This window comes from Pholis gunnellus (assembly GCF_910591455.1).
Source record: "Pholis gunnellus genome assembly, chromosome: 13".
NCBI lineage: Eukaryota > Metazoa > Chordata > Actinopteri > Perciformes > Pholidae > Pholis > Pholis gunnellus.
In genome coordinates, this window is record NC_136540.1 from 206,435 (window position 1) to 230,240 (window position 23,806).

Here is a 23,806-nt window from a genome sequence, read left to right on the forward strand (position 1 = left end):
TTTGTTGAGCTCGTTAAGACGCAGCCCCTCGTTAACAGATCAAACTGTGTTTGTTGTTTGTTGATAGAAACACGTTTAACACTTTGACATCTGGACTCATTGATCCTCCAGATGAGTTAGTTATTCATTAGTTAATTATCTGGATGAATATGGAGATCTGCATGTTTCTGAAGATGCTAACGAGAGGCTAACGAGGCCTCAGAGCTCCGCCCACCAGCAGCTAAACAGGAAGTGGATTTTTCAACATCAAAGACAGAAAGTTTGACTGTTTTTGTTTTTAATTTGATGATTAAAACCTGAATGATTAATATTCAGCACAAAGAAAACAAAACTTCAAACTATTTAAAACGATAAAACATCCGCTTCTGTTTCACCTTTTAAACGACATTTCAATGAAGACCAGCTGCCCAAATATTAATATTGATGTCTTATATATATATATATATATATATATATATATATATATATATATATATATATATATATATATATATGTATATGTATATTCTATAGATGTGTAGATATACAAGTGTATATCTACACAAACCTTCTGTCTGAATTTCTCTGTTGGTCACATTCATCAGACAGGAAGAGCCGACCACACACACACACACACACACACACACACAGGTTCACACCTCCATACATCTCTCACACACACACACGGTGTGGACCAATCAGAGAACAGAACTGACTCTACGAATAACAAAGAAAAACATTTTTTAAAAGTTTGAAGATGATGATGAAGAGGAGGAGACGTGTCAGTCGAGTAAATTAATGTTTTAAATATTTTAATGACCGACAACAAAAGTGAACAAACGTGATCCCGATAAAGTTTGAATGAATGAAAGATGAAGTCCCAAGACTTCAGACTGTGACCTCATCGGGACTTCACTCACTTTAAAGGTTTCACCTTTAATTCTAAAATGTTTAATGAACACATTCAGTATTTACACTTAAAAACAAACAACAATAAACACTGTTTACTGTAAAAAACATCAACTAATCAGCTGCTGCCTCGCTAAGGACAGAATGCTGCCCGTCTGACCACGCCCACCTGTGATTCTCTACTCGTTAAGGGTCAGAACTCGTTAAGCTCGTTAAGGGTCAGAACTCGTTAAGGGTCAGAACTCGTTAAGGGTCAGAACTCGTTAAGCTCTGTTTCTTAATACATTGAGAATCCCGATAAATGAACAGTAACAGTACTTCTACTACATTAAGTACTGCAGGTAGCACCAGTACTACGACTTGTATCACTTAACTACTACAGTGTAACTACTAAACACATGTTTTACAGCAGTAAAGAAACATTAAATTCAAGTTCAGGTGTGGCTCACGGCTCACAGGATAATAATAATGATGATCGTTAAAGGAGAAGTGGCTGATGGGATTTTGAGTTTTTAGTTCCTCTCTTGTTTTTGAAGCGTCTTTTGTCTGGTTTTCTTTTTCAGGAGGTCAGCTCCTCTTCATCAGCTCCTCTTCTTCATCAGCTCCTGAGTGTGTGTTTGTGTGTTAGTGTGTGTGCGTGTAGTGTGTGTGTGTTCTGCTGTGTAGTTTGTGATTGTTTTCCTTGATTCTATGTCACAGTGGACAAACAAACAGCAACATTATTTAAAGAGACAGAAACTCTTCAGACGTTTCAGCTTCAGATTCATCGGATCGTTTCAAATCTAAATAACATGTGACTCAGACTTTACATGATGATCGACTAACTGTTCATCAATTATCAAGATAATTCTCCACTGACGCTGCAGCTGTTTATTATCTTTACATTTGTTGTAACGGTATGATTCTGATATTTTCCAAAATTTTATTATCAGCATCAAATCCTTAATATTTGAACTCAAACCAACAAGTTAGTTCGTCTCTGAATACTGTCTGACTCCCCGTCTGACTCCCCGTCTGACTCCCCGTCTGACGTCCCGTCTGACTTCCCGTCTGACTCCCCGTCTGACTTCCCGTCTGACTCCCCGTCTGACTCCCCGTCTGACTCCCCGTCTGACTCCCCGTCTGACTCCCCGCCTGACTCCCCGTCTGACTTCCCGTCTGACTCCCCGTCTGACTTCCCGTCTGACTCCCCGTCTGACTCCCCGTCTGACTTCCCGTCTGACTCCCCGCCTGACTCCCCGCCTGACGTCCCGTCTGACGTCCCGTCTGACTCCCCGTCTGACGTCCCGTCTGACTCCCCGTCTGACGTCCCGTCTGACGTCCCGTCTGACGTCCCGTCTGACTCCCCGTCTGACTCCCCGTCTGACTTCGTCGTTATTTCTTTATATGAGATGTATTTTTGTTGCTGTTACCTTGAGCTGAAGAGTTTTCCTGTTGTTTGTTCTCCAGTTCTCTCTCAGGAATCACTGCATCTGAAACAGAAACACGTTGTTAGCACTGTGCTAATGTAGCCTAGCGCTGTGCTAATGTAGCTTAGCATTCACCTGTGAGCGCTCTCTCCACCTGCTCTCTCCTCCTCGACTCAATGTCTAACGCCTCCTGCAGCTTCCTCTTCGCCTTCTTCTCCTTCTTCAGCCTCCTCTGGATTGACACTGACAACGACAGACCATAATAATAAGACCAAAATAATAAGTCAACAGACCATAATGATAAGTCAACAGACCAAAATAATGTAGCAGTGACCTGTCTCACCTCTGGTCCTGTGACCTGTCTCACCTCTGGTCCTGTGACCTGTCTCACCTCTGGTCTTGTGTCCTGTCTCACCTCTGGTCCTGTGACCTGTCTCACCTCTGGTCCTGTGACCTGTCTCACCTCTGGTCCAGTGACCTGTCTCACCTCTGGTCCAGTGACCTGTCTCACCTCTGGTCCTGTGACCTGTCTCACCTCTGGTCCAGTGACCTGTCTCACCTCTGGTCCAGTGACCTGTCTCACCTCTGGTCCTGTGACCTGTCTCACCTCTGGTCCTGTGACCTGTCTCACCTCTGGTCTTGTGTCCTGTCTCACCTCTGGTCCTGTGACCTGTCTCACCTCTGGTCCTGTGACCTGTCTCACCTCTGGTCTTGTGTCCTGTCTCACCTCTGGTCCTGTGACCTGTCTCACCTCTGGTCCAGTGACCTGTCTCACCTCTGGTCCAGTGACCTGTCTCACCTCTGGTCCAGTGACCTGTCTCACCTCTGGTCCTGTGACCTGTCTCACCTCTGGTCTTGTGTCCTGTCTCACCTCTGGTCCTGTGACCTGTCTCACCTCTGGTCCTGTGACCTGTCTCACCTCTGGTCTTGTGACCTGTCTCACCTCTGGTCTGTAGCTCGGAGGTCAGCTGTCTCTGGAGTATTTGTCGTGCGTCTTTCTCTCTCTCCAGTTCCACTTTTAAAGCTTTCCTCTCCAGCTGGTTGTGTTTGTCCTGAGAACGAACGCGGTCCACCGCCATCTTTATGAGACCCTGAGGACACAAAGATGTTATCGTCTCCATTATACTGTCTGTACGTTATCGTCTCTACATTGTCGTCTCCATTATACTGTCTGTACGTTATCGTCTCTACATTGTTGTCTCCATTATACTATGTGTACGTTATCGTCTCTACATTGTCGTCTCCATTATGCTGTCTGTACGTTATCGTCTCTACATTGTTGTCTCCATTATACTATGTGTACGTTATCGTCTCTACATTGTCGTCTCCATTATGCTGTCTGTACGTTATCGTCTCTACATTGTTGTCTCCATTATACTATGTGTACGTTATTGTCTCTACAGTGTCGTCTCTACATTGTCGTCTCCATTATACTGTCTGTACGTTATCGTCTCTACATTGTCGTCTCCATTATACTGTCTGTACGTTATCGTCTCTACATTGTTGTCTCCATTATACTATGTGTACGTTATCGTCTCTACATTGTCGTCTCTACATTGTCGTCTCTACATTGTCTCCATTATGCTGTCTGTACGTTATTGTCTCTACAGTGTCGTCTCTACATTGTCGTCTCCATGATACTGTCTGTACGTTGTCGTCTCTACATTGTCGTGTCCAAAATACTGTCCGTACGTTATCGTCTCTACATTGTCGTCTCTACATTGTCTCCATTATGCTGTATGTACGTTATCATCTCTACATTGTCGTCTCGATGATACTGTCCGTACGTTATCGTCTCTACATTGTCGTCTCTACATTGTCTCCATTATACTGTATGTATGTTATCATCTTTAATCATCTCTACATTGTTTCAGGTAACATTTTCACCTGTATGTTGGTCAGCAGCATCTCCATTGAAGACAAACCCTCAGCCAACAGGAGCGGAGGGAAGGCGGGGTTTGCGTGGTTGAATGACAGCGGCTGAGCGGTGAGCACCAGCTTCTCATAGGTCGGTTTGAGGAGGGGGAGGGGCATCAGGCTGTCAGCTCCAGGTACAAAGAAAGTTAAGACAGAAATGTGTCACAAACAATAGACCTGTTTTCTGGTTGTTGATGTGTTTTTTTGTTTCAGCCACTAAACAAACAACCTCTTGAATATTTAAAGACGTTTTCCAAAAGGTGGAGAAAAGCTTCCTGTTTTTATTATTCATGAGCTCTTTGTCTGTGTGTGTGTGCTTTTATAATTCTATCTTTATGAGGACATCTGGGAATGTAACACATAGTATTGTGTGTTTCTATTATTGATGTGTCTGTTGTTTCTCTCCTGTTTGTCCCAAAAGTGACCCAAATAATATTTCTTTACTCGTATGTCTGAACAGCAGAAACCACATGGAATCAGATACCGGTCAGATGTCAATCAATTAAACAATTAAAAAGTGTTTATTGCTGAAAGACAATTTAACTAAATATGATATTTATTACAAGTTCAGTTTTTTATCAAACTGATGTTTTCAAATCACAGGTTTCTAGTAAAGTGGAGTGTCGGTCTGATTAAAAACCTAAATGAAGGATGATGTCGTGTTTCCTCGCTGTGACATCACTTCCTCCAATCAGAGATAAGATGACTTACCTGTTTCTGTCAACACCTTTCTAAAGTTGATCTCTCTGTCTGTGGAGTTCATCACAACACAAAGTCACTGATGCACCTGAAGGCAGCAGCTCTGTTGGTGTATTATATACAAAATGTAATTAAAATGATTTTAATCGACAGAACTGACCGAGCTCCGGTGAGTCTGCTGGAGGAGGAGGTGATGAAGAGGAGGATGAAGAGGCTTTGGAAGGTGTTTGGCTGGTTGGTTCTCGGGGCTCGTCACTGGGGGAGGGGCAAGGGGAGGGGCTTCCTGGGGAAGACTCCTGAACATGGAGGAGAGGATTAGCATTAGCGCTGTTAGCATGTGGGTGGTTAGCAGTGACGGTAGCATTTTTACCAGCAGGACTCAACAGAAAAAGGCATTAGCACTGTTAGCATTAGCACTTCTAGCACTAGCGGTGTCACCTTGCTCTCTTCTAGTTGAACATGTGACACGACGGCCATGTTTGCCAAACCGCTCAGCTGACTCATCTGGTTAATCGCCATGGCAACGCTGGCAGGGGGCAGGCCCATGGGGAGGAGGTGGTGTGGCATGACCATAAAAGGAAAGTCTGACAGACCTGAGGAGGCGGAGCCAGAGAAACAGAAGGAATGGTACGATGCTAGGCTAACAACAATAAAGCTGTTGAGTTGTCCAATAAGAGGAGAGACGTGACTCACGGTTGGCCAATAGGGCGCTGTGATGCTGCAGAGAGGAACCAGGAGGAGGAGCTACAGTTGAGGAGGAGGAGGGAGGAGAGAGGAGACGCTGCTCCTTCTCCCAGGATCTTTCACTGCCTCCTACGGGGGGGGGGAGACGAGGACACACAAAGGTTTAGGTTTAGAGACGGATGATGTCATGTGGATGATGTCATGATGATGTCATGCTCTACCCGTGTCGTTGTTCTCTGACTCTGCGCCGTTGTGCTGACGGTGCAGATCGCTGTTGCCGTGGAAACCCATCATCATTCTCATCTTCTGCAGCTTGAGAGCCTCGACCATCGCCTGAGTCACACCTGCAGAGGACAGAGGCACCAGAGTCCAAGTGAGACACCTGAGACAGGTGAGTCTAGTCCAAGTGAGACACCTGAAACCAGAGACAGGTGAGTCCAGTCCAGGTGAGACGTGGTCACAAGATCACAGATTTCAAATTCATTAGGGCCCGAGCAACCGACGACGTCCGGCCAGCGAAGGCCCTATTGAGATTTTAAGGGTTATTCTTATTCTTATGATTCTTATTTTTGCACTTTTGGAGCATTTCTGGGGTACGTGCCATGCATGAAAACTCACCAAATTTTGCAGACTTGTCAGGTTTGGTGAACATTTTCATTATAGGTTGCATATATGCATTTTAGAAGATGGCTCTCTAGCGCCCCCTACAAGGCGGACCGGCGACGCCCCTCGGCCAGTATGTCCGATTGACTTGAAATTCAACACACGCTAGATCTAAAGAAAAGCCTCTCAGACCCCTAAGCTCCGCCTACTTGGATTTTCCGCCATCTTGAATTTAGTGAAAAACACATTTTTACAAGCTCCTCCTACATGCTGGGTCCGATTGCTACCAAATTTGTAGTTGTGGTAAAATTGTTAAATACTCTTCTTGAGTATATTTGTTTTTTCTTCTGTAATATAACTTTGATATTCGCACTCATTGGTAAAAATACGATTTATAATAAACGATAATTTAAAGAGTGAAGTCTGTCTGAAGGAGAACGATTATTAAATATTAATTCTTGAACATTTTGAATGTTTTCGTCTTTGCAGAAGAAGATGAAGGTAAATGTTCCAAATGTTTTGCAGAAGTTGGTGATTGATCAATAATTAATAAGTCTCCAGTGACCTCCTCTCTCTCCCTGCAGCCACTTGGCCCAATTAACGGCCTCCTCTAATTAACTCAATTAGTATTAACGAGGGACTCCTGCGGCTCGTTAACTCCTCATGAACCAAAACAAAAAGTCTCTTTTTGTTCTCCGTGTTTCGCTGCAGGAGATTCTGTTTTTGTTCTTTGAACATTTCTGAAAGTGGAACATTTAATGTCAAGAGACTTCACACAGTCTGAGTCCAGTCCAGACACATCCTGTAGCTTAGCTTAGCATAGAGACATTAGCGTAGCTCTGTCGTCACTTTGTCCTTCATTTCAGACACATCCTGTAGCTTAGCTTAGCATAGAAACGTTAGTGAAGCTCTGTCGTTACTTTATCCTTCAGTTTAGACACATCCTGTAGCTTAGCTTAGCATAGAAACGTTAGCAAAGCTCTGTCGTTACTTTATCCTTCAGTTTAGACACATCCTGTAGCTTAGCATAGAGACGTTAGCGTAACTCTGTCGTCACTTTGTCCTTCAATTCAGACACATCCTGTAGCTTAGCTTAGCATAAAGATGTTAGCATCACTTTGTTTGACATGTAATAGAGGAACATTTTGATAGAGCAACATATTGATAGAGCAACATATTGACAGAGCAACATATTGACAGAGTAACATATTGATAGAGCAACATATCGATAGAGCAATATTTTGACAGAGCAACATTTTGATAGAGCAACATATTGATAGAGCAACATATTGACAGAGCAACATATTGACAGAGTAACATATTGATAGAGCAACATATCGATAGAGCAACATTTTGACAGAGCAACATTTTGATAGAGCAACATGTAATAGAGGAACATTTTGATAGAGCAACATATTGATAGAGGTACATATTGATAGAGCAACATATTGATAGAGCAACATATTGACAGAGCAACATATTGACAGAGCAACATATTGATAGAGCAACATATTGATAGAGCAACATATTGACAGAGCAACATTTTGATAGAGCAACATATTGATAGAGCAACATATTGACAGAGCAACATATTGACAGAGCAACATATTGATAGAGCAACATATTGACAGAGCAACATATTGACAGAGCAACATATTGATAGAGCAACATATTGATAGAGCAACATTTTGATAGAGCAACTTCAGACTCTGGTGCTAGTCTACAGGTTCAGACTCTGGTGCTAGTCTACAGGTTCAGACTCTGGTGCTAGTCTACAGGTTGTGGTATGGTGGAATGAACTCCCCACTGACGTCAGGACAGCAGAGTCGCTGCCCATCTTCCATCAGGCTGAAGACTCACCTCTTCATGAAGCTCTACCCTGAGCCTTCCTCTCAGCACTGGTTGTGTTCATGCTAGTGTGTTTCTGTACGTCTGCTCTGGTTTATGCTCTGAGATGTTTAAAGGAGATGAACTCATGACTTCTGGTGACGAGTAGTTCTGTTGAATATGTTGAACACACTGACTGTAGGTCTCTTTGGATGACAGCGTCTGCTCAATGACTGTAATGTGTGTGTGAGTGCAGAGTTAATAATGTCTCTTTGATCTCTCTCTGACCTCGGTCGTCAACAAAAGTGCCACTTTGAGTATTTTTAATAAAACAGTGAGTGTTTCATTAAGCTGTCAGGAGGAGAGACGGTTGGTATGTGACCAGCGGAGCGTCTCTTCAAAAGGCTTCAGTCTTCATCGGAGGACCAGCAGGTTCACAGGGGACCGGGTCCTCCAGACCATCCCATAATAAACGTAGAAGCAGCTGCAGGTTCCACATGAACTATTACATTTACCTTTTAGCAGGTCGAAGTACAACAAAGTACACACACAGGTACTCTGTTCACTACCTGCTGCTTTTCTTGGGCGTTTTTTTTCAACATGAGATAAGTCTTGACACACACACACACACACACACACACACACACACACACACACACACACACACACACACACAGTGCTTGAGGTGAGACTCGAATATGTCAATCATCTCTCTGTCTGCTAATTAATTAGCTAATTAAAGCTTGAATCACTCGGTAGAATTCAAACATACAGATGTTGAATAACCAGTGAAGAAGAAACACTTTCATTTCTATATTATATGATGTTCTATATTATATGTTATGTTATATGATGTTCTATATTATATGTTATGTTATATGATGTTATATATTATATGTTATATGATGTTATATATTATATTATATACTTGTACTGGTGATGTTAGCCCTTAGGTAGTAGTACTCCATAAATACTATCAGACTGCTGCAGTTAACAGTTGTTCTTTGTTCTTCTGTGGTTTTCACTGTTCGTTTGTTCCTCTCACCTGTCTGTGACAGCAGGGCGGGGCTTATCACACTATGTGGGAGGAGCCTGGAGCCGTCCGTCATCGTGGCCACGGCCAGCGTCCTCTTCGGAGGACGGCCTGGTCGAGAGCTGAAAAACAATAATCAATCAAAATAAAATGTATATATAACATATATCAATTAAAATATAATATAATAAAATAAAAGTAAACTAGTACAGTGTACTAGTTACAGTAGACCGGTGCAGTAAACTAAAATAAAAAATGAACTGGCATAATTCGATATTTAATCTAGTTTACAATTTACTGTCCAGATAAACAATCACATGGTGTATATATACATATATATGTATACACATATATAAATATATTCATTGGTTACTGGAGAATATTCACTGAATGAGTTATTTACTAGATTTTAATAAATTATCAGATGATTTATTGAAATAATAACTCATCAGATGGTCCAGTTTAAAAGTGTTTATTGTGTATTTTCATGTTAATAATCATATATTTGTTTTATTTCACAGTAAAATGAATGAAAACATTTTTAGATTTATTGAGAAAATAATCAGTGATGGACATGATTCCAACGATGAGCTCCTTATTAAATGATGAATTAATGATCGTATAACTATATAGTACACTATATATACACTATATATACACTATATATACACTATATATATATATATATATATATATATATATATATATATATATATATATATAGTGGAAACAATACAACTGTTTCATGACTGAACAAATATTTATTTTTATTATGAGTCACATATCTGTTTATTATAAGATATCCACTGTTGCTGTTATCAGTATACGTCATAGTGTATTTTATTACTCAGCTATTACTATGTTATACTGCACACATTACACTATGATTCTTTATTTCCCTTTAAAGGTTTGTTATGTTATATAAATGTATTATTATGTACAGACTGTTTATCTACTAACTTATTATTTGACAGATCTTTGAGTGTTTTTGCTGCTGAAACAAATGAAATCTGTTTTAATCTGATCGATGAATGTTTCGTTCGATAGTTTTGAAGCTGATCAATAATCATAAAATATACTGAATTAAAAACTCTGGTTCTCTATTAACGGACCGATTCCACTGTTTCAATACATAATATTCATTTTATTAATGAAGGAGATATATTATTCTGAAACGATGATCATTCATATTCTTGGTTCGTGTCTAACAGGTGAATTCATTTCATGAGTTTATTTCTAATAAACAGATTTAAACTGAACCAGACTCCTCCGGTGCCCCGGCAAACCTGGCGTTGGTACAGTCCCGGTACAGCGTCTCGAAGTCGGCCTTCGTGATGAGTTTACACCGGTTGACTCCCGGTTGGATGGCTCCGAGCCCCCGCAGCACGCGGACCTGCTCCACGCTGCAGACCACCGGACTCACGTGCAGCCGCTTCAGCTTGGTGTACACGGTGTGCAGACCTCCGACCAGGTGCTTCAGGAACAGCTCGAACACCTGCGGGAGGCAGATCAGCTCCGCTCCGTCTACCGAGAACGATGCCACCTGCACGCCGTGAACTTCCACCATCTTACACGAGGTGTGAGGCGGCGGAGCGGTGACGGCGCCGCTCGCGTTGCCGCTCGTGCCGTTCACATTGACCAGGACTCTGCCGCTCAGGTAAGCTCCGGACAGGTGCGCGGAGCTGGCCGAGTTAGGAGCGCTGTAGGGCGGGTCGGAGTGGAAGAGAGGGTCGGTGGGGGAGGTGGAGGACCCCGCCATGTCGGAGCAGGAAACACAGAAGAAGAAGATTGAAGTTCTTTCTTCTTCTTGTCTTATCATCCGCAGTCTGTCTCCGTCTGTTCCCGCCACTCTGACTGACTCTCCTCTCTCTCTCTCTCTCTCTCTCTCTCTCTCTCTCTCTCTCTCTCTCTCTCTCTCTCTCTCTCTCTCTCCTCCACGTGCTCTCTGTCTCACGTCAGCCAATCACACGCAGGGACAGCAGACGGACAGGCCTCCCATTGGCTAAAAGGGCGGACCTGGGGGCGGGGCCTCTGGAACGGGAATTTGACAGGTGAGTGATTGACAGCTGATTTTGAAATAAAGCTCACAGACGAGGGAATACTACAGAGTACTCCTTAAGCTTAAATTAAGTACTTCAGAAAAGTGAATAGTAATAATTATTATCATTATAATTAATATAATGATACAGTCTACTGGGATGTTTTGGGCCAAAATAATTGCAGCAACAACTGACACTTCAGCTTCATCAGAGACCAGAAAACAAATTCATCTTCTTTTAATCAGTTTCAAATTAAAATAATCAAAATAACCTTTACAGAGCAGATTACATGTCACCTGAACGCATCACGTCTTAATACAGAGAGAAAAGCTCATTATTCACTGAACTTCAGGAGCTTCTTCTTCGAGGTTTTCTCTTCAACAGGAAACGAGCAGCGGACGTTTTGGCAGCTGATCAGAGTCAGCCAATCAGCACACAGCGCTGCTAACACCGTGACGCTAACGAGCTACAAAAGAGACTTTAGTCACACACACACACACACACACTCACACACACACACACACACACACACACACACATTATTTGTACACTTAGTCTGCTAAGAACCATAAACTAGTAAATTAGTAAATTAGCATTAATATAATGTTTTGTAACATACATATATATATATATATATATATATATATATATATATATATATATATGTATATGTATATGTACATGTACGAAGCAGAGGTAGCTCAGGTCCTTCCAGCTGTGCTCCAGAAGACACACAACATAACAACACTAAACAAAATCGGTGCAATAATTACACTGTGCAATAAAAATACCCTGTCTGTATATATTATATTTTATATTTTTATTTAATTTAATTTGTAGTTATATTTAGTTATATATTTACTGTTTATTACTTATTTATAATACTTGCTGCTTTTGTTCTTGCTCACCATGTATCTTGTTGCTCTGTCCACTTTGCTGCTGTGATCCTGTAAACGTCCTCATGCAGGACGAAGGATTCTCTAGGAGACAAGGAGAGGAGAGGAGGAGAGGAGGAGAGGAGGAGAGGAGGAGAGGAGGAGAGGAGGAGAGCATGGATGTGTTTTAACCATCTGGTCTTTTTAAGATGAATAAAGGAGAAACAGACTGTTGTTGGCTTCATACCACTCAGTGTGTGTGTGTGTGTGTGTGTGTGTGTGTGTGTGTGTGTGTGTGTGTGTATGTGCGTGTGTGTGTGTGAGAGAGTGTGTGTGTATGTGTGTGTGTGTGTGTGAGTGTGTGTTGGACTTGGAAGTGACAGAAAGCACCACAGAAGAAGAAGCTGTGTCTCTCTTGTGTCACTCTTCATCATCCTCATCATTATTATTGTAATTAATGTTATTATTATCATCATAAATATTATTATTATTATTGTTGTTATTATCATTCGTCATAACAACTTAAATAAATAAATGAATAATTTACAACAAAGATACACAATAAATAAAAAGTTTGTAGTATATTACACACATAATAACAATAATGTTTATATTCGTAGATATAACCAGCTTGTTGATGATTGGTTGATCAGTGAGCGTGACGCTCTCCCGGTCACGTGACTCTCTGTCAACATGGCCACCGAGGAGCTGCCGTCTGAATTTGACGTCGTCATTCTGGGTACAGGTACGTGAACACCTGAGTTTTTATTACATGTTATGATCTGAACGATTTTCTGATCCGCCTCGTGACTGTTCGGTTTCAAAACATCCCGGAAATCCGGTTTAAATCGGTCAGTAAAGTGGGGAACTCTGTGTATTAGCTAGCGGCTAACGTCCAATTCATTGTTAATGACAGCGGCTAGCAGCTAAAGCCCAGTCTGCTGTGTTAGCTGCTGGGAATAACAACATAAAACCTGCTGTTTATTGATGTTAGCAGCGGAGCTAACGTTAGCTTCGTTAGCGTGATGTTTTACGTTGTGTCATTCTGCTGCTCTTTAGCCTGCTGCTAATGTTAGCCCGCGGTGCTGTTGGCTAACAGGCTAATGAGAGCTGCTGTGTAACGTTAAGTATGATGCTAACAGTTAGCATCCTGAATACACTGAATAATGAAATGACAGCTAACCCACGAGTACTGTTACTATTGTACTGTAGTACAGTACACAGTTACTACAGCTCAGAGGTACATGTAGTACTGTATACTGTAGTACAGCTCAGAGGTACTTGTAGTACTGTATACTGTAGTACAGCTCAGAGGTACTTGTAGTACTGTATACTGTAGTACAGCTCAGAGGTACATGTAGTACTGTATACTGTAATACAGCTCAGAGGTACTTGTAGTACTGTATACTGTAGTACAGCTCATAGGTACTTGTAGTACTCTATACTGTAGTACAGCTCAGAGGTACTTGTAGTACTGTATACTGTAGTCCAGCTCAGAGGTACTTGTAGTACTTGTAGTACTTGTAGTACTGCAGTAACTGATTGTGGCTCGTTGGGGGTCTGGAGGTCTGGCTGAGTCGGTGGTAGCAGCAGCTTTCTCCAGAGTCGGTCAGAGAGTTCTTCACCTCGACAGGTCAGTTCTCTTGATTTTACATTTATCTCAGTTTGTAATTATTAATGTGACAAAATCCAAATGGTGTGTGTGTGTGTGTGTGTGTGTGTGTGTGTGTGTGTGTGTGTGTGTGTGTGTGTGTGTGTGTGTGTGTGTGTGTGTGTGTGTGTGTGTGTGTGTGTGTGTGTGTGTGTGTTCAGGAGGAGTTATTATGCAGCGAACTGGGCGAGCTTCACCTTCAACTCTCTACTCACCTGGATACAACAGCACCATGTGAGAACCTCGCTGCTCTCTGATTGGCTGCTACTGAACCTGTTAAAGTAGTGGACTGGGCCCACTACAGGTGTGGTGTATACAAAGTATAGAATGATTGTGTGTGTTGTAGGAGGAGCCTCAGCCAGAAGAGCTTCATGATTGGTCCAGTCTGTTGGAGGAAGGGGAGGAGCTGATCTACCTGTCAAACTCTGACCCCGCCTCCATCAGAAACCTGCAGGTGTTCTGCTTCACCAGGTAGTCCTCGTCCTCCTCAACTCTGACCCCATAACTTCAGAATGAATATGCTAATTATGACGACTTCACCGCAGCACTAGTTTGATGTGATATGAATATTCATTGAGTCATTAATGTTGCTCTCAGTGAGGAAGACGAAGAGGAGGAAGCTCCTGATGCTCCAAACACCACGGCTGCTGTCAAAGAAACGTCAGAGACAGAATCTGCAGGTTTCAGTCAAACACTTCAATATAATAAATATAATTCAGACTTTAATCAGAATTCTGCAGAAAAAAACACAAATAAGTTTTTCTTTTGTTGTAGATTCAAAGTACGAAGAAACAAACCAGAAACCAGAAGAAGAAGAAGAAGAAGAAGAAGAAGAAGAAGAAGAAGAAGAAGAAGAAGAAGAAGAAGAACAGCTGAGGAAGGTCTGTCTGTCTGTCTGTCTATTAAAACAGTATTTATGTCTTTATCTGTGTATTTATGTACTAGATGAATTGTATTACTGTATTGGATGATGGGTGAATACTTTCTGTCCAATCATGCAGGCCTCCCAAACAGAGGGGGAGGAGCCAGAGGCAGACCAGCCAACCCCCACTGCTGCTCAGAGCCAATCAGAGCCGACCAGGAAGAAGATCAGCTACAATCAGCTGGTGAAGGAAGGACGGAGGTTCAACATCGACCTGGTCTCCAAGGTAACGCCACGTAATACAACATAATGCAGGTTCATAGAAACACAATACTACACAACAATACTACACAACAATACTACATAACCAAACAACAATACAACATATAACAACATAACATAACTATATAACGTATGGATAACACAACACAACGTTATAATAACCATCGATATGAACTAACAGTATAACAAGCTATAACGATGTTAAACATGAATATTACGGTTAAAGTTCGTCTTCTTCCTCCAGCTCTTGTACTCTCGCGGCTCATTGGTCGACCTGCTCATCAAATCAAATGTCAGTCGCTATGCAGAGTTCAAGAATGTCACCAGAATACTCACCTATCGCCACGGACAGGTGGAACAGGTTAGTACACCACCTGTCTGTCTCTATGTGTACCTGTCTGTCTGTTCACCTTTTAAGGACGCTTTGTTTATAAAGCTAAACTGTCTGTACCTGTCTCTCTCTCTCTCTCTGTACCTGTCTCTCTCTCTCTCTCTCTCTCTCTGTACCTCTCTCTCTCTCTCTGTACCTGTCTGTGTGTACCTGTCTCTCTCTCTCTCTCTGTACCTGTCTCTCTCTCTCTCTCTCTCTCTCTCTCTCTCTCTGTACCTGTCTGTGTGTACCTGTCTCTCTCTCTCTGTACCTGTCTCTCTCTCTCTCTCTCTCTCTCTCTCTCTCTCTCTCTCTCTCTCTCTCTGTACCTGTCTGTGTGTACCTGTCTCTCTCTCTCTCTCTGTACCTGTCTCTCTCTCTCTCTCTCTCTCTCTCTCTCTGTACCTGTCTGTGTGTACCTGTCTCTCTCTCTCTCTCTGTACCTGTCTGTGTGTACCTGTCTCTCTCTCTCTCTCTCTGTACCTGTCTGTGTGTACCTGTCTCTCTCTCTCTCTCTCTGTACCTGTCTGTGTGTACCTGTCTGTCTCTCAGGTGCCCTGCAGCAGAGCTGATGTGTTTGCGAGTCGTCAGCTGTCTGTGGTAGAAAAGAGGAAGTTGATGCGTTACCTGACTTCCTGTGTGGAGGAAACGGAGGAGCAGCGAGGTGAGATGGGTCACCTGACCAACCACTGACATGTCAGGTCCAGAAGCATTGTGGGTAATGAAGTCCTTAATCCCTGTTGACTCCAGCCTACAATGGTCGACCATATTTGGAGTTCCTGCGTGACCAGCAGCTTGGTGACAACCTGCAGCACTTCCTGCTTCACTCCATCGCCATGGTAACAGAAGACACGCCCACAGAGGAGGGCCTCGCCTCCACGCGTCACTTCCTGCGCTGCCTGGGTCGCTACGGCAACACGCCCTTCCTGTTTCCTGTCTACGGCCTCGGAGAGATACCCCAGTGTTTCTGTAGGTAAGAACCTGTCTGTCTGACAATACTACTGATACTAGTACTAGTGGTACTAGTACTACTACTGGTACAGAAGAGTTCTCTGTGGAACCTCTCATAGGGGTTCTGGGTGGAACCTTCATAAGAGGTTCTCCTGTGATGACCAGCCAAAGAACCGTACATGGTTCTAGTCAGCACTGCTGGTTTACTGTCGTAGTACTCGATGTACTCGATGTACTTCAGTATCTAAATACCACCTCCACCCTGAGGCTGTCTCATTAGAGCAGAGCATGAATATTCATGAGGGGGTGTCGCCCAGGGCTCAGCTCATTTACGTATTCTGTGAGCCTCAGAGGATTACACACACACACACACACACACACACACACACACACACACACACACACACACACGTTAGCGTGCTAACTAGCTAGCTGCTAAATGAGACCAAATTAAATAACTTAAAGCTTCATGTCACATCGTAGGTAACACATTATTATAATAATGTGTTTTAATTGTTTTATTTCATAGTCAGTTTGGCTCCTTATGAATGTAACATTTAAATGATAATAAACAGTTTATATTAACACAGTTCTTACTGAGAAGGTTAAAGTGACAACATGTGACTGAGTGGACTCACACACACACACACACACACACACACACACACACACACACACAGCTGGTGTCTGTGTGTTGTCATTTTCCTTCGTCTCAACAGTTAATGCTTTGTTTTCTTTTAATCAAGGACGCACACACAGAACACATTAATTCATTGTGTGTGTGTGTGTGTGTGTGTGTGTGTGTGAGAGATTTGGCTCACCATCTTAAGTTGCTTCAAAGAGAGGAGCACACACACACACACACACACAGTAATTAACACCTGATGACAGATTGTTGTGAGTGTGTGTTCGCTCTTCAGGCAAAGGTCAACGTGTTTAATGAAACCAGCCTCAATGTGGCTACGTTAGCTCTCCAGCGACGGGAGCTAACAGCTAACAGCTAACAGCTAACAGCTCCAGAACTGCCGTCTCTTCAGTCCTCCAGAGACCCTTCTCAACAAAACACACAACCAACATGGCTGCTGCTAACATAGCAGCTGGTAGACAGACGGCTAGGCAGACAGACAGGTAGGCAGACAGGTAGACAGACAGACAGACGGGCGGGTAGACGGGCGGGTAGGGAGACGGTAGCAGAATATTTGGCCGGTGTACAAGTACAACAAGAGACCCTTTGCATTTTAGCATTAGTTGAATGTGACACCAGACTGATGGACCAATCAACTGGAATGTAAATGTTTCCTTTTTGCTGATTGGATGATGATGATGATGATGATGATGATGATGATGATGATGATGATGATGATGATGATGATGACGATGATGATGATGATGGTGATGTTGTTTTTCAGGATGTGTGCTGTGTTTGGAGGAATCTATTGTCTGAGACACTCAGTCACCTGTCTGCTGGTGGAGAAGGAAACCAACAGGTACAAATACTACTGATACTACTGGTACTACTGGTACTACTGGTACTACTGGTACTACTGACACTACTGGTACTACTGATACTACTGGTACTACTGATACTACTGGTACTACTGGTACTACTGGTACTACTGGTACTACTGACACTACTGGTACTACTGATACTACTGGTACTACTGATACTACTGATACTACTGATACTACTGGTACTACTGGTACTACTGGTACTACTGACACTACTGGTACTACTGATACTACTGGTACTACTGATACTACTGGTACTACTGATACTACTGGTACTACTGGTACTACTGGTACTACTGACACTACTGGTACTACTGATACTACTGGTACTACTGATACTACTGGTACTACTGATACTACTGGTACTACTGGTACTACTGGTACTACTGATACTACTGGTACTACTGGTACTACTGGTACTACTGACACTACTGGTACTACTGATACTACTGGTACTACTGATACTACTGGTACTACTGGTACTACTGATACTACTGGTACTACTGATACTACTGGTACTACTGGTACTACTGACACTACTGGTACTACTGATACTACTGATACTACTGGTACTACTGGTACTACTGATACTACTGGTACTACTGATACTACTGGTACTACTGGTACTACTGGTACTACTGGTACTACTGGTACTACTGATAGTACTAATACTACTGATAGTTCTTGGTTGTTTCTCTTTCTTGTTGTGACGTCTTTAGTTTGTTGTTGAGTTCCCTTTAAGGAGGCGGAGCCTCTTCACTGAGGTGCGATTAGTTTCTTTAAGTGTGTGTGTGTGTGTGTGTGTGTGTGTGTGTGTGTGTGTGTGTGTGTGTGTGTCTTTCCTGTTAAGAGCAGTGATTGGACGATAATTTATGATCAGTGAAATATTCAATTCATGGAGAGGAAATTAACTTCATAATTTAATCCTCCTCTTCCTCCTCTCCTTTCCTCTCCTCATCCTCTTCGTCGTCTTCTTCCTCCATTCCATCATTTCTTTGCTGCCTCGTCAGCTGCCTGATTAAATGATTGATTGACTGCTGACACACACACACACACACACACACACACACACAGGTGACCTGTAGAAGGTCACACACATTTGTCGATAGTGTCGTCATGTTGAGTCTGTGAGCTAACAGAGCTAACTGTGCTAACAGAGCTAACTGTGCTAACAGAGCTAACTGTGCTAACTGTGCTAACAGAGCTAATAAAGGCAGCAGTGAGACACACAAGGAGCTCTGAGTTATTATCGTGTGTGTGTGTGTGTGTGTGTGTGTGTGTGTGTGTGTGTGTGTGTGTGTGTGTGTGTGTGTGTGTGTGTGTGTGTGTGTGTGTGTGTGTGTGTGTGTGTGTGTGTGTGTGTGTGTGTGTCAGAGGTTATGGATGAGCTTTTGTGCGCATCATTATTCCTAATAATAGGTTTCAGCAGTGCTCCAGAGTGTGTGTGTGAGACACCCTTGAAAAGGCAGCAGACTGCATCTTCAAAATCAATCATTTCTCGATTTAATGAAGTAAAAACATTCAGATCTCAAGCTAGTGATTGTAACAAACTGTAGGGAGTGAATTATTGATTAGACCCGTTAATGAACGTAGTGTATTCATCAATTAGTTGATCTAACATGCTCCTCCCCTTTCTCTCAGGTGTAAGGCAGTGATTGACAGCCGAGGACAGCGAATCAGCTGCAGCCATGTTGTTGTGGAGGAGGGCTCTGTGGGGGCGGATCGTAAGAGGCTGGCCACGCCCACCAGGTCAGGACCCGTCAATCATCATCTAAGCAGCAACTTCACACCCTAACAACTACCAACAGACCATAATAACCTGTCTGTCTCTCTCTCTCTCTCTTCAGGTTTCTCTCCAGAGCTGTTCTGATAACTGACGGCTCTATTCTGCCCAGTAACTCTGACCAACAGGTAAATAAATCATGTTCATAAAACATTCTACATTCAGGTAAACTTCAGGTGGACGTCAGGTGGACGTCAGGTGGACGTCAGGTGGACGTCAGGTGGACTTCAGGTGGACTTCAGGTGGACTTCAGTTAGACGTCAGGTGGACTTCAGGTGGACTTCAGGTGGACTTCAGTTAGACGTCAGGTGGACGTCAGGTGGACGTCAGGTGGACGTCAGGTGGACTTCAGGTGGACGTCAGGTGGACTTCAGGTGGACTTCAGTTAGACGTCAGGTGGACGTCAGGTGGACGTCAGGTGGACGTCAGGTGGACTTCAGGTGGACTTCAGTTAGACGTCAGGTGGACGTCAGGTGGACTTCAGGTGGACGTCAGGTGGACTTCAGGTGGACTTCAGGTGGACTTCAGGTGGACGTCAGGTGGACGTCAGGTGGACTTCAGGTGGACTTCAGGTGGACTTCAGGTGGACTTCAGGTGGACGTCAGTTAGACGTCAGGTGGACTTCAGGTGGACTTCAGGTGGACTTCAGGTGGACGTCAGGTGGACTTCAGGTGGACTTCAGGTGGACTTCAGGTGGACTTCAGGTGGACTTCAGGTGGACGTCAGGTGGACTTCAGGTGGACTTCAGTTAGACGTCAGGTGGACTTCAGGTGGACTTCAGGTGGACGTCAGGTGGACTTCAGGTGGACTTCAGGTGGACGTCAGGTGGACTTCAGGTGGACTTCAGTTAGACGTCAGGTGGACTTCAGGTGGACGTCAGGTGGACTTCAGGTGGACTTCAGGTGGACTTCAGGTGGACGTCAGGTGGACTTCAGGTGGACTTCAGGTGGACGTCAGGTGGACTTCAGGTGGACTTCAGTTAGACGTCAGGTGGACTTCAGGTGGACGTCAGGTGGACTTCAGTTGGACTTCAGGTGGACGTCAGGTGGACGTCAGGTGGACGTCAGGTGGACGTCAGGTGGACTTCAGGTGGACGTCAGGTGGACGTCAGGTGGACTTCAGGTGGACGTCAGGTGGACTTCAGGTGGACGTCAGGTGGACTTCAGGTGGACGTCAGGTGGACGTCAGGTGGACGTCAGGTGGACGTCAGGTGGACTTCAGGTGGACGTCAGGTGGACTTCAGGTGGACGTCAGGTGGACGTCAGGTGGACTTCAGGTGGACGTCAGGTGGACTTCAGGTGGACGTCAGGTGGACTTCAGGTGGACTTCAGGTGGACGTCAGGTGGACTTCAGGTGGACGTCAGGTGGACTTCAGGTGGACGTCAGGTGGACTTCAGGTGGACGTCAGGTGGACTTCAGGTGGACTTCAGGTGGACTTCAGGTGGACGTCAGGTGGACGTCAGGTGGACTTTGGTACAGTCTAGAAGCTTCAGGTCACTGTGTCCTCCAGCCCCAGTGCATTATGGGATTGATGTTAAAGAATATCAGAGATGAGAGGAAAAGGATCAGAAAGAAAGTCAGAGACGAACACTCAAATATATTTTAGAGCCAATTACTGAAGAAAATCAGAATTTCATCCGTCTGCACACACACACACACACACACACACACACACACACACACACACACACACACACACACACACACACACACACACTTCACTAATTAGGTGTGTGTTAAATATTGAAATATTGAATTAAGTTTGGTCAGAGAATTATGATGCCTCATAGATCGTGTGTGTGTGTGTGTGTGTGTGTGTGTGTGTGTGTGTGTGTGTGTGTGTGTGTGTGTGTGTGTGTGTGTGTGTGTGTGTGTGTGTGTGTGTGTGTGTGTGTGTGTGTGTGTGTGTGTGTGTGTGTGTGTGTGTGTGTCTTTCCTGTTAAGAGCAGTGGTTGGACGATAATTTATGATCAGTGAAATATTCAATTCAAAGTGTGTGTGCTTCATTAACGACCGGTGTGTCTGTCTGCCGTCAGGTCTCCATGGTAACGGTTCCTCCAATAGCAGCAGGGGGTCTGACGGTGAGGATGGTGGAGCTCTGTCCGTCCACCATGACCTGCATGCCGGGAACACGTGAGCTCACATTCTCTATATCTTTAAAGAATAAAAAGATTAAAACTATCGTTAGGAAATCCTCCAGAAACCTGATAAACACTGATTAATGACACACACACTCCACTGTGTGTGTGTGTGTGTGTGTGTGTGTGTGTGTGTGTGTGTGTGTGTGTTCCGCCTGTCAAACCACCATCATCATCATCATCTTCTCCTCCTGGTGCTGCCGTGTGATTGGTTACTGAGTCAGTGGGCCTGAACGCCTTTAAAACAAAACTGTGTGTGTGTGTGTGTGGCTTCATTGACTGGTGATTATATGAACATAGAAAGGGTAGAAGTGAAGTTTTCAACCTCCAACAATCACTTGAGTGTTAGCTTAGCTTAGCTAACATGTTAGCAGCCGTGCTACACCGCTCAATAAAGGTGACGGTCGCTCCGTTGCCATGGAGACCGCTCATTGCAGCGTATTGAGTCTTCTTCCCGTCTGTCGTAGATTTGGTTCACCTCACCTGTCAGTCAGTTGGCTCCGCCTTCGAGGACCTGTCACCGGTGGTTACCAGGATGTTCCGCACGCCACAGTCACATGACCAAGGTAACACACACACACACACACACACACACACACACACACACAGATGGAGAATCTACAATGTTAGCTTAGCATCGATGATCAGAACTCCAGAAAACAAGCATTTAAAAGTTGTCAGCTTCATAAATCATTGTCATGTCTTATTAAATCTGTTACTATTAAATCAAAACTAACTTAGTTATTTCTGGGTTCATGTTGCTATAATAATATATTATAATAAACACAAAATAAAAGGAGATGGAGACTTTGTCTCCTCTCTGACCTCCTTTCTCTTTCTTTAATTCATTCATCATGTTCTTCTGTTTTTAATTATAACACACACACACACACACACACACACACACACACACACACACACACACACACACACACACACACAGAGAGACAGGATGGATGGATGCAGGCATAAAGCGATTCATCACAGATGATGGAGAGAAGTTTGTTAAACTGCAGCTTCTTTTGTCTTCAACATTATAATTATCTTTATTATTATTTTATGAAAAATGTTTTTGTCCCCGAAGAGGGTGGTTCAGACATGAGTCCCCAAAAGGAGCATAAACGTGTTTGTGTGTGTTAATCTGACTCTTCATGAAGAACCCGTCTGTCCTCACTGTGTTCTCACTGTTACCCGTCTGTCTGCAGAGAAGAACCCGTCTGTCCTCTGGTGTCTGTATTTCAACATGGCCGATGGTTCGGAGGTCAAAGGTCACGACCTCCCAGCCAACGTGTTCGTGACCTCTGGACCCGACGGAGCTCTGAGTCACGAACACGCCGTCACTCAGGTGAGAGCAGCTGATTATATATATATATAATATATATATATTATATATATATATATATATATATAAGTGTTGTGGTTCAACATGTTGGGTTTTATTTTATTTCAGGCCGAGTCGATCTTTAAGAAGATTCTTCCTGAAGAAGATTTCTGTCCTCCGGCTCCGAACCCTGAAGACATCATCTATGATGGAGAGAACGCCTCCTCTACAGGAGGAGAGGATGCAGGAGAGAACGCCTCCCCTGCAGGAGGAGAGGATGCAGGAGAGGAGGAGGAAGCAAGACAGGAGGCGTAACGTGTTCGTCTGCATTGTTGGTCAGATGCCTTCATTTGTTTAAATTTTGTATCATATTTTATCATGTTCTCTTTCTGCTTTGTCTTATTTAAATTATAAACATTTTGTTCTGTGGAAACAATAAAGTTTCAACATTCAAACTGTCCGTTTATTCAACAAAACCCCAAATTAATAAAAGGAAAACAATTCATGTTTGTCTTTTTTTAAATATAAAAGTCACGTTTCTTTTGTAGTTGAAGTATTTTGTAAAGTTAAAACCATAAATGTTCAGGAAGTGGGGCTCTGAGCAACACTCTTATTACCCACAATCCCCAGGGAGACACAGCTGCATGATGGGAAACTAAAGGGTACTTATGGTCCCAAATGGTAATGTCAGACCTCCTGCTGTGTCTGAGCTTTAAACGTGCACACGGCTCAGAGCTAACGCTGCTAACGGAGCCAACGATGCTAACGGAGCCAACGCTGCTAACGGAGCCAACGCTGCTAACGGAGCCAACGCTGCTAACGGAGCCAACGCTGCTAACGGAGCCAACGCTGCTAACGGAGCCAACGATGTTAACGGAGCCAACGCTGCTAACGGAGCCAACGATGTTAACGGAGCTAACGCTGCTAACGGAGCCAACGATGTTAACGGAGCCAACGCTGCTAAC

The 23,806-nt window shown here is 43.6% G+C and overlaps 2 protein-coding genes across 2 annotated transcripts; one reads left to right on the forward strand and one right to left on the reverse strand.

Moving 5' to 3' along the window:
- Nucleotides 1–1,843: 1,843 nt before the first annotated feature.
- LOC306705130 (dachshund homolog 2-like) lies at nt 1,844–10,819 on the reverse strand (the record flags this gene model as incomplete). Its single annotated transcript, XM_079171832.1, has 10 exons — nt 1,844–2,268; nt 2,433–2,540; nt 3,241–3,388; nt 4,185–4,342; nt 5,074–5,209; nt 5,352–5,506; nt 5,607–5,726; nt 5,819–5,941; nt 9,073–9,182; nt 10,347–10,819. 10 exons carry the CDS (start codon nt 10,817–10,819, stop codon nt 1,844–1,846), a joined length of 1,956 nt encoding a protein of 651 aa, XP_079027958.1.
- Nucleotides 10,820–12,658: 1,839 nt separating this feature from the next.
- Nucleotides 12,659–23,315, forward strand: chm (CHM Rab escort protein). The gene is made up of 17 exons (XM_079171630.1): nt 12,659–12,719; nt 13,541–13,607; nt 13,787–13,859; nt 13,972–14,096; nt 14,223–14,305; nt 14,400–14,506; nt 14,627–14,773; nt 15,014–15,130; nt 15,692–15,803; nt 15,890–16,112; nt 17,500–17,577; nt 19,241–19,348; nt 19,447–19,510; nt 21,419–21,515; nt 21,988–22,086; nt 22,726–22,865; nt 22,971–23,315. Exons 1-17 carry the CDS (start codon nt 12,668–12,670, stop codon nt 23,154–23,156), a joined length of 1,878 nt encoding a protein of 625 aa, XP_079027756.1. The 5' UTR covers nt 12,659–12,667; the 3' UTR covers nt 23,157–23,315.
- The last annotated feature ends 491 nt before the right edge of the window (nt 23,316–23,806 follow it).

What these genes read in the sequence shown, in the direction of transcription:
- chm (XM_079171630.1), top strand. Translation starts at nt 12,668, where the DNA reads ATGGCCACCGAGGAGCTGCCGTCTGAATTTGACGTCGTCATTCTGGGT. An exon ending in CGTCGTCATTCTGGGTACAG is followed by an intron (nt 12,720 to 13,540) that starts GTACGTGAACAC and finishes GGGGGTCTGGAG; the next exon opens with GTCTGGCTGAGTCGGTGGTA. An exon ending in AGGCTGGCCACGCCCACCAG is followed by an intron (nt 19,349 to 19,446) that starts GTCAGGACCCGT and finishes CTCTCTCTTCAG; the next exon opens with GTTTCTCTCCAGAGCTGTTC.